Below are 12,213 nucleotides of genomic sequence, written 5' to 3' on the forward strand. Positions count from 1 at the left end.
ATAAACAGCTAACATACCTTGCTATAATAAAACAGCTCCTTCTTTATGTTCACTTAAAGCCTGACCGACTGTTAAATTGCCAACATTACATCTCTCCCCCATGTTTGGATTTTATTGACTCTCACAGATGTGACTTTCTCTTTCTCATTAATCAGCTCCTGTTATTACATCCGTCAAACAATAAAGATTGCAAGGTTTTTAAAGAAAGAAAGAAAGAGAGAAAGAGAGAGAGAGAGAGAGAGAGAGAGACAACCTTGCTTTATGTCCCCTCCATTCTCATTACTATAGATTGTCTGTATATCTACCTTATTGAAGGAGTGTTAAATAAATGCTAATTTTAACCCAAAAAGCAAGTTAAGTTGTGGAACATATGCAAAACTTTTGGTTTTAACTGGGAATTAACATAATTAATTTAAATGCAAGGACAGTATGGTGGAACAGTTAAGTATTGCTGCCACACAACGCAGGGGTCATCAATTTCATTATGACCAGGGCTTTATCTTTGTGGAGTTTGGATGATCTCTATGTGTCTTTGTGGGTTTCCTTAAAGTGCTCCAGGTTCCCCCCACAGTCCAAAAACATACTGGTAGGTTAACCGGGTTCTATGAAAATGTACCCTAGTCTGTGTGGGTGTAGTAGGGAATTTAGATTGTAAATTCAATGAGGCAGGGACTGATGTGAATAACTACACATCCTCTGTACAGCTGTGTGCAATATGATTGGCATATTATAAATAAATACTACTACTAATAATAAAAATAAGGAGCTAATTGCTATTATAAAATACATTTCTTGCATTTTTATTCAATTTGCATATATTCAGAAAAAATAAATTATATATACATGATGGGTGCATAATTAATGTGTAACATTTTCTAAATAAACCACTAAAAATTGTTTCTAGATATAGATACAGCATGCAAATACATTAATTAGATCAGATTATTTTAATAATAATAGTTACGTGAATATTTGTAATTCCTTAGCAAATAACCATAGCTTTCCATGATATCCACCCACTGGCCTTCGGATGTACAGATGTATAAAGATGGCAGGTAATGACACCAAATAGGGAGTAAAATGTTACCTCCTCATCTCTTTCCTTTTTTTCAAGGTGTTTGCCTCCACTAACATGACTTTCATTTTTCTTTGTCACAATAAACTAGATTTTAAACCCTTTCTTCCATTCATTCAACTTGGGATTATTAATAAAAAGCAATAATGCTTTTAACATATATCAAAACCTAACTGTTACTGAGTGGAATAAATTATATATTTTTGGGACCTCTTGAACTGTGGACATTTGAACAGCAGCCCTTGACCCCCCATTTACACTATCCAACCACTCCACTCTCTGCCAGCCCCCTGTGTGTCCTCTCTGGGACGGCCTAAGCAATGCCTGTGAACATCTTGCCCTTCCGTCCCTCCTGAGTGTCCCTGGTTCATGCACACGCTCCCTCGCTTTCCATGATATCCACCCACTGGCCTTCGGATGTACAGTTCATTCCATTTCTGTGTTTATCACAGCATTGCTGCTTTACAGTCACTGCTTGAACTGTTCTTGTCATTGTTTGAACTGCTATTGTTTTTGCCATTGTTTAACTTCATTGATTTATTTGCCTTAACTGTCAATGTAATATCTCATCTCTGCCCTCATACTGTTCCTATTGACACCTCATCTCTCCCCCCTTCACTAACTTTTTGACACACCTCCACTCATGTTCTGTATTGCCCATGTTAACAGTCAATGTACCATTTCACTACTGCTTTCACTCTATCTAACAACCACTGTCATACCTCATGGCTGTTATCATGCCTCACCCCTCTCACTTACCTTCTCCTCCCCTCCAATACCATTCTTCTCCCCACCTTCACCTCTTTGCCTGCCCCACCTACAAAATTTGCACTAGCAGAGCAGAGGTGCAGAATGTAACGCACCCCCCCTGGTATTCACCAGTAACCACCATAAGGTTTGCTGCCAGCTCTGCTGCCATGAGCCCACTGGCCACAATCCTTTGCACTGCCTTCTGGTGTAACATGATGGTAACAACACAATACAGGAACACAGTTGGAGATGAGAAGAGTCAGGAAAGCCGAGGGCTGGTGCATGTGTGGGCAATAAAGGTACAAAATCATAATCCAAAATAATAATTATAGTCAAGCCAAATTATTAGGGATACCAGGGAGATCCAAAGAGTTATAACACTAGTAGGGATCCAGATGTTAGGGAGATAAACCTGCTAATCTGACACCGACACAGTATTCAGATTAGGTTTAAATAGAAGTTCCAATTTTAAAATCTGCCCCTGCAACGGAAGTCACATAACATTGGGCATAGCAACCCAGAATAGCTATGTGAACCCTTTTAATTGTAGATATGATTGAAGACAGCATCGCTGAACCCCTTGACCTGTGAATTTCAAGGTGGCAGGGCGGGTGTTTTTCTCTCCCTATGTTGCACCTCCTGGTTCATTCTTCTTTAGCCCTCTGTCTGCTCATTTGAGGTCCTACTGGTCCTGTCTTTCAATTCCTAGATAATTTCACCATCTGGCCTCTCCACCGAGCTCCTCTCCTTCTTCCTGGGTAACTGTAACATTGTGATGATTTCATAATGGACCTCCTCTCCCTAACACTCTAGCAGCCACTCCCTAGACCTTGTATTTTCCGAACTCTGTGAATTTCTTCAAATATCCCTTCCCCTTTTCTGATCATCATCTCCTCTTCATTAGCCTCTTTCAACCCTAAATCTGCTTCCCCCCTCAACCCTGTTATGTTCTCCTCCTCACTGGACTCACTTTTCTCCCCCATCTCCACTCTTTTCTACCCTGAGCAGGCTGTTTCCCTCTACAACCACACCCTTACCACTGCCATGGACTCTGCTACACTGACTACCATTCTTAGTCTTCAATAATCTACACCTTAACCTTGACATTCCAAATTGACTTGCTACCTACAAAAAAGCTCCTGCATCATTGAGCGCTACTGGTAGAAATTGAGCTCTCATGCTGACATCCTCCACTTCAAATTCATTTTCTGTTGCTAGAGTTCCACCCTATCTCCAAAAAGTCCTACTTCAAATCTCTCATTTCTATAGCAGTCCAACCCATCACCTTTTACCATCTTCAAATCCATCCACTGACCTCTCCTTCTTCCTGCATCTCCGTCCTTGACTTCTTAACCAAATTCACCTCCAAGAAGTCCATCCACCATGACATGCTCTCCCATCAGGCTCCTCTTGCCCCACCCCACACTCTCCCTCCAGCCTATCCATCCTGTTATCCTTTCCTCGGTTTTTGGGGACGAAACCTGCAACCAACTCTCATCCTGAAACCACTTGACTTTATCTCCTTTAACTACGATGCTTACTCCCACCTCACCCACCTCTTCATCCTGTTCCTTTGGTCCCTTTCACACCTCCTTAAAGCATTCCCTGGTTTCCCCCAGGGCAGGAATGTATTTAGATTTAGATAAAATGAGATAAAAAAATTCAGAAAGAGCAGATAGTGTGGAGGGAACCAAGTGTATAGGGGTAGAAAGCAGGAACCATATCATTGCTCAGTAACACACATAAACAGATATATTGCAATATATACACAAACACTGGCACAATTACAAAATGTACAAAGTATATGCAATTTTTTGGTACAATGTGTAATATCAATCTTAGAACTCCTATTTCATAATTGATACAGATTATATCTGAAGTCATTCAAGATACCGATACCAACACACTTACACACTAAAGCTCTTTAACAAACTACACCACAAAAAAGTTTTAGTCAGTGGTGTCGAACTAAAGTGCTTTAAAAGATTACAATGAGTGATTTAAGAAGCGTTTTTGTCTAATTGGTGGCTATATGACTCTTTTTATTCCACAGAATGTGTTGCTTTTTACACATCGTCTTATGATTGAAACTTGGACATTGACCAATACTTTTAATGAGACGGATTTTGCTCCATCAAGCACACTTTACACAGGAAAGCACATTTATAGGCACACAAATACCAATATAATAATAATATTAAAATGCGTGTCTGCATGTTTACCAGTTTTTATTTGCCTTCATTGAGGACAGATTAAGATAGTAACAAAAAGCTAGCAATAATCATTGCAGAGAAAAGTTGGCTCAAAGAGTTATTGGGTAGTTTTCATTACTTTTTATAACTAACAGTATGCCCATTGCCTTAATTAGATCACTGTTAATTCATCAGTAAAGTAAACGTAAATAATAGATTAAAATATTTTTCCATGATTTTAATTATTTTTTAATGCAAAATACAAAATTGATGAAATAACCTTTATGAAAAAAAATGAATCCGCTGGTGGATACTTAATCACTTTACTGTGTACAAAAAAAAAAAATGTTTATCAGAGTTAATTGGTTCTGTATTAAATACACATAAGCTTATGTTTATAAAAAAAAAACTTTTATTTTACCCCGACAGAATACATAACATGCAATCAATCCTAAAATACTACAAATGAAAAATAGCAAAATCATCATCATCATTTATTTATATAGCAGAACCAATTCCGCAGTGCTGTATAGAAAATATTTGTCCTTCGCATAAATCCTACCTGATTGGAGCTTACAGATTAAGTTTCCTAGCACACATACAGATTAGGGTTAATTTTGTCGGCAGCCAATTAACCTACTAGCATGTTTTTGGTTTGTGGGAGCATACTGGGGCACCTGGATGAAACCCATGCAAACAAGGGGAGAACACATGACACCACTGCTGTAAGGCTACTAAAAAAAGTCCCCTCAAACATATTGTTCAACTGGAATTCATCTAATCTCTTAAAATGACATTACTTTACATTATATTTCTTCCCACAACCCTACCCAAATGTGCACGCATGGCATGTGAATGTGAAAGGGTTAATAAAAACGAAATCATCTGGCTTGTCAAAATATTACTAAAATCCCCCAAAATATATCTCACACTCGCTATTAAACACTCAGGTCTGACACCACTAAGATTCAGTTCAGGAGCTGACACCCATAGGAAGTCTCCAGTTACTCCCAGGCCGATCCATATAAATGGAATTACAACCTCTTTTAATCAGATTGTTACTGTAATACAAACAGATCCCTGCATAAATGTAGCTCTATAAACTCAAGCTTATCTGACACATGAATTCGTTAAGAAGACAAATACAGCTGCTATTTGTTGGAGTTACTATGACAAAAAGTCACAATGCTTATTAAATAAAAATGGTGATAAAAAATTGACATGCAGAAAATAAAAGTGAAAAACAGGTTTCTTAAAATATAAAACAAGAATGAACTGAAATAAACACAGAAACTGAACATTTTAGAGGATATGAACATTTCATCAGTAGATTACTGAGTACCAGTAACTGACAATTTCTAAAATAATTTCCTTACTTTTAAAAGTTGCCTCCCTGCCCAAGTCCCCCCTCATCTGTTTAACAACTATTTTATTGGCTGTTTTTTTTAAAAACGTTGATCTTATAACTGTCTTCTAAACATAGCAGAGATATGATTAGGTCCACTAAACAGGTTACGGTGCTATATTTATTTTGGGTAATAGTTTCTATGTTTGTTTCTTTTTTACTTGTATTTCTGTGCATCTATTTTTCTGTGTACGCAGGTTGCCCTGGCAACCCGAACCGATATTGATGATTTCTCATATGAGGTCTGGGAACATGTGCAAACCTGCATTGGGTAGTTTACTATTTATAGGTACTGTCTAACCCTCCATACTAGATACCCTCCAGCACTGGTTCCACCTTTGATATTTGGTCCATAGAGATCACAAATAGGAGTGATAAAATGCACCATTGACTGAGGCCAACAACCACATTAAACATGTTTGTTTTTAGCTCCAAGTATGTAGACACAATTCAACAAGCTGTTATTCAGGGACAGAGTTGTCTGCAACAATGGTATGGTGATTTATACACCTTCAATATTTGGGCGCCCATTTTTCTTTTCTACCACTGCTGTGTGCCAATGTGTCCTAGATGGGCTAGGAACTGCCGTGTGTTTGTGTCATTGCTCTGTCACTTACCATCCAGCCAGGTTGCTGCAGTATTTGTCCAAAAGTGTATGAAAATAATATTGTGACCTGTGAGGTGGTCTAAATTGACTGCAAATGACTTGAAATTAGTGTTATTGAGGTTAATAATAATGTAGGAACAAAAAAAGAGCAAAATTATGTGATTTTTTTTCTAAAAAATCCAAAATCAAAACCAGAACACACAAGGGCGGCTTTGCCAAAACCAAAACACGAAGCTAATCCAGATCCAAAACCAAAACCAGTTCACGGGGGTCAGTGAGCATCTCTAATTATTACATTGGTCAGAATGTAAGTGTAAGAAAGTAATTCCAGGGTCGCACGCAGGGGGGGTTTCTGGTTCTCCAGAAACCCCTCCCCTCCGCGAAGAATGGGGGGCTAAAAAGTGCCCCTACATAGCGGCACTGCACTGTACAGCAGCCATGCATGCGGAGCAGGTCCATTTCGGCGCCACTATATTGTACAGTAGCCGCGGCGCTGTCAAAGAAGTGTCCGCGACGGTGCTACAATACAGCACCGCTGCGAACGCTTCTTTGACAGCGCCGCGGCTGCTGTACAATATAGTGGTGCCGAAATGGACCTGTTGCGCATGCACGGCTACATGCGCAGCAGCTCTCTCTCTATATTTTTTTTCGGGGGTTTCCCTTAAAAATCATGCGTGCGCTCCTGGATCCCGCAACAGGTTATGAACCATCCTCCTTAATTATATATTCATCTAGTTGGAAGGAGTGATGCATGCAAAATAAATCAATTAATAGAAGAAGTGGAAAGATTGCATTTGGAGCACTCCGGTTCAATACCAATGGTATAATGAGTAGGACTTAAAACTTAACTTTTATTGAAAATGTTAAAAACACTCGTATGTACTCTACATAGGCGAACATTTTAAAATAATAGTAAAGTGAAAAGTAGGAAAATAGTGGTATAAAAATGACCCGGGGGAGGGGTAGGACACGTTATTCAATTTATTGTTCGGAATTAGTGCTCATACCATATGGTAATTAGTGTTATTATGCATAACATATGGTAATGATGAGTGGTTGGTATCACAGTACTAGTTGGCCCTTGTTTATAACCAACCATGTGTCCAAATATGATGATTGTCCTTATAGCTAGGGATTATTTAATAAATAAGTATGTTAGTGACTGTATCATTCAATCCCTTACATATCAATGGACATCTAATGGATAATATTGTGTCTGGAATCGTGGATTGGTTATAAACAAGGGCCAACTAGTACTGTGATACCAATCACTCATCATTACCATATGTTATGCATAATAACACTAATTACGAACACCAATTGTGAACAATAAATAATCTCATTCATCAGCAATGAATGCCCCAATCTGCTCAGCTCATCTTATTAGTGGGTGAATAAAACTTGCACCCCCCCATATGCCACCATTTTGGACTGCAAGTCTATGCAAGTCTATGCAATTCCCCATGGAAAATGTGGTATATGCACTGAAATAGGCATATCAATGACCCCTTTATCATTTTGTTACTTTAAAGCATATACTGGCAACTCTATGACAAACATCTATGTTTTGGACTGTGAATCAGTAAAAGCAGAACATCTTTATCAAAGGTAAAAAAAAAGTTACAAATTAACAATAAAATAATAATCAACAAAGGGAAGGAAATCATATAATGCCTAATATGGTAATTGTATATTAGTCCCCAAGGCCACATTGCTTGTATGAGGAAGAGGAAAGAATATTATAGTCACAGGACTGGTGTTCAGCACTCTGAATGATATTTTAACTTATTATTCCATGTAAACTATGCATCCACATATCCAATACATTGAATGTACTTACTATCTCCCCAGCAGAGAAAAGGACCGAGTTTATATGCAGCTTCAGAATGTGGTCTGTCTGTATCAGTGATCACAATTTGTGTAACTGGTAGATGATCTTTATTAGAAAGGGATCCTATGTCACTTGACCTGAAAAAGGAAACATTTTAGTGTGCATTGTGACGTTGGAAATAAGATGAATATAATCAATAATCCAATTTTATATAAGTTATGTAAATTTATCTGATCAATTACACTGAATCAAGATCTACTTGAATTTAGCATTCAAGTTTGATTTACTGGACACAAGTCTAGTAATTTGCTTCCAATGCAATAATGAAAGCCCTGAAACCAATGTTCCAAGCAGTTATTTGAAATTCTTAGCAAATTAGAGCAGGTATGACTACTAGATACATTTGGGGACATTTTCAATATTTTATCAGGCTAATTGAGCACATTTTACTTCAAATAATTAAAAATATTTTGTATTTGTAAATTAAATCATTTTACAATTTGAATGCATTTCCTATATTACACGTAAATTATGTTTCATGTTACCCATCATTTCATTGCAAAAGTGTATTTAGTAAGATATAGTACAAACACACGTCTCTGGTTGTACTTGCATATTGACTAGGTTTTACCTGTTTCTGTATTATTTATCATGTACAGGTTTTTGTTGTCTTTTTATACAATGATGTATTTATTTTCAAGTTAAAACAATTACGTTATAATCTATCCATGATATTTCTATTACCATTCATTTTTGTCAGCATCACAGTTGCAATAAAGTTGGGAGTCGATACAGTTTCCTTCAAGACCGCATGCACATTTTTTGCCATCTGGTGACGAACCACTCCAATAAGCATTAGTATGATTAGTACGTCCAACCCACCAACTGAAAGGGATGTTGTCTATAATAAAAAATATAATCCTGTAAATATGAATGGTTTATACTCACTTGTGCTCCTCATTAAATCAAAAGGACATTCAACATGTACAAAAATATTGGATTACCTATTGTCAATAAAATAATATATATAATGTTCTTTCTACATGCCCATACTTTGCTGCATATTGAATGGTACTGCATGTAAATATTTAGGTTGGAATGTGATTCTTTTTCCAATGGAAGACCAGGATATTCCTGTGTGAGTAAAATCGCCCAAGCAGTAAAAGCTACCCTAGACATCTTACTGGATGGCAACTACATTGAATAAGTACAAGTAGTCTCAACTAAAACAATATACATTTTCAGTATCAAATAGTTGTACTTTTCATTTTTAAAGTCATAGCTAAGACATTTCTTTTCGCATATATCTGCGTACAAGAAAACCTTCAATTTCATATTTCTTAAATTTATATATCTGCGCATGATACAATAATAAATTAGAATAAACTAATATTTTGAAACATCTGGTTGAAAGATGCAACTGATTTTACGATGTGTTTGAGTCTGAGCACCTTATTATATTTAATCTTTATCTCCTGCTCATTCATAATGCTTACAGTTTATTAGCCAATGAGATCATTGGAACGTTCACAGCAGCACATAGTATTCCAAGAGATGAGATAGCTGATTTTGCGAGATTGTGTAAGGGAAGATGGATGAATGTGACAGGAGCAGTGTCATGGTGCGAGGAGTTGAATGGAAGGAAGAAGGAGATCACATTGAAATTTAGATAGAGGAAGCAGCGAGATGGCCCAGCAAAATAAAGTTGTTATTTGAAGCTCATGTCACACAAATGAAATTACATTGTCATATCAAATGCACCCCTATACAATGCAAAGTTCATACATTCAACCATACTTGGTTGACTTCGCTAGTAAAAATCTTAAAATGTGTGATGGTAAAAACCATACACATATGTGATTTTCAGTTTTTGACTGAAGTATGAAGAGCCTACATGTTAATCTAGCAAAAAAGGTTAACTGTAAAGTTGGAAATATTATAGTACACAATTTACATTACCAATGCTGTGCAATCTATTACTTTCTATATTCCAGAGCAATCTATTACTTTCTATATTCCAGAGCATTGTTTGCCTTGTGTCATATACCTAGGGCTCATGGATTAAAGCCCTACTTCTAATGTACTATGGAAGCCATACTAGCATACTGTGCCAACTGAGACTATTGAAATAACAACTGTATACACATGTATACAATATATCCAATCGGATATGATGTGATTTTCCAAGTATATAACATTTAATGTATAGTATTTCCTGGGATATACAGTTAGAGCCACAAGCTTCCTTGATAGTTAGCATATTAGTTAGCATATTTATTTTAAGTTAAAAGATGTTCTGCAAATAACCTAATTTTTCATTATTGTCAAATATTTTACTTTTATTAGTGAGAAAGAGCACCAGGAGACTGCATACTCACTGAGGCATGATATTAGAGTCATTTATCTTGAGGCTCTCATGTCTACATTTTAAAATTAAAGGTGAGGGAAAAAAGCAGCATGCTAGATGTAAGCATTTATTTTCTGCAATATATGTACAAATGATAGGCATTAAAATTGGTTTTGTAAAAAAAATATAATGTAGTATTAAATGCGAATTAAACTGGTTTCTTTTAAGAGTGAGTGAGCAATGCCAGAAAGTGTAATTTAACGTTATATTACTGCATAAGATTAATTCATTCATACTGAGTAAATGAAGTTCACTTTTAAAGAGTCTCTTTTTGCCCTGCTGAGCAACTGAATGTGTCATTATGTAACACTCAAGAATTACAATTACTGTAGTGACACTGCATTTTGACTTTATAATCCTGTACTAAAATACATAGTCTGTAGTTCTTTTGCTTGTATTTTTTGTATATAATCTTCTCTTCTTCATCCCTAACAGCAAAATACTATGGCTGAAACAAAATAACAAATTTGCATTCAATGGGACCCAACAAATTGCTACACTGGAATCACAATTAACAGATAGTAATTTAATTATAATACAAATCAATGAACAGCGCCCATGGAAGGTTCTCGAATTAAAATTTGTATAATTGGCGCATTATGGGGCATATTCAATTGTTGGTGGTTTCCGCTGCAGAAAAACTATTACCGTTATTACGGTAATACTAGCTGGATTTCAGCTCGCAGCTCCCTAAACCGTGAGCTGAAATCCAGCAAGAAAAGTACCGTTATAACGGTATTTACGCGCACTATTACCGTAATGACAGGGAGCTTTAATTTTGGCTGTAACACCAACAATTGAATATGCCCCTATGAGTCACAATTAGAGATGTTTACTGACCCCTGTGTTCTGGTTTTAGTTTTGGTTTTGGATCTGGATTAACTTCATGTTTTGGTTTTGGTCCTTGCAAAACCGCCCTTGTGTGTTTTGGTTTTGGATCCCTATTGTTTTCTAAAATCCCTATTTTTTGCATCACATAAACCACATGATTTTGCTCTTTTTTTCCATACATTATTATTAACCTCAAAAACACTAATTTCAAGTCATTTGCAGTAAATTTTGACCACATCACAGGTCACAATATTATTTTCATACACTGTCAAACAAAGACTGCAGCGACCTGGCTGGATGCTAAGCAACAGAGCAATGACACAAACACATGACATCTAGGAAACATTGTCAGACAGCAATGGCAGAAAATGAAAGTGGTGCAAGATGGAATTGTCCTTGTGCCCTCCCACCCACTCTTCTGTCAGATATTAAAAAGGATATGTACAGTTTAACAAAGCAAGCACTCCAGCGATAAAAAGTGCAACTTTTGTGCCTGAAGTGCTTGGATTGTTTGGGCCCTCACAAAACAAGCTAACAATGGGCTTAAGGCACCTAAGCAAACAGTGTGGTCAATGAACTCTACAGTGGCAAGTCATGCACCAGTGGAAGCAGTTCTTGCCAGTGATAAGAAGAAGGCCATTGTCATGCCTGGGCATAAGACCAAAAAATGCACCTCTTATGTGTGGAAATATTTTTACACAAATCCTGACAACAGTTGTCTAGCCAGTTGTAGCATTCTAAAGCCACAGTCAGTAGAGGTAGGAACCTTAACCATCTAGGAACCTCATCTATGTTACGCCATTTGAAAGCTTTTGTGAAAATCAGAAACGTATGCTAAAAAATAACAATAAGCAGTCCAGCATCAGCTACCTCCCTTCTCTTAGCTAGATCCCAGCACCTGCATCCTACACCCCCAACATCTTCATCATCAATATCCCCAAAAGTGATCGGGGCTAGTCCTGCATCCAAGTTTCTAAGGCAAGATGAATCCTCCCCTATCTATGAATCTTCATAAGAATCCTTGAATGTTAGGCCCACTGCTGCTGCTTTTGCTACTGGGGGTGGATCTTCAACCCAGAAGCAGATCAAGAAGACTACTAATAGTTTACAACAAT

General features: G+C 37.1%; 1 protein-coding gene across 1 annotated transcript in view; it reads right to left on the reverse strand.

The window, feature by feature from the left end:
• The window catches only part of CNTNAP4 (contactin associated protein family member 4), a 250,097-nt gene that overhangs the window by 49,967 nt on the left and 187,917 nt on the right, over positions 1 to 12,213 (reverse strand). Inside the window, exons 14-15 of the mRNA XM_075211115.1 lie at positions 8,605 to 8,761; positions 7,870 to 7,997 (exon numbers count right to left, since the gene is read on the reverse strand). Of these exons, the coding sequence (XP_075067216.1) occupies positions 7,870 to 7,997; positions 8,605 to 8,761 (285 nt within the window). The remainder of the gene's footprint in view (positions 1 to 7,869; positions 7,998 to 8,604; positions 8,762 to 12,213) is intronic.

The sequence above is a fragment of the Mixophyes fleayi genome, chromosome 1 (genome assembly GCF_038048845.1).
Source record: "Mixophyes fleayi isolate aMixFle1 chromosome 1, aMixFle1.hap1, whole genome shotgun sequence".
NCBI classification, from domain to species: Eukaryota; Metazoa; Chordata; class Amphibia; order Anura; family Limnodynastidae; genus Mixophyes; species Mixophyes fleayi.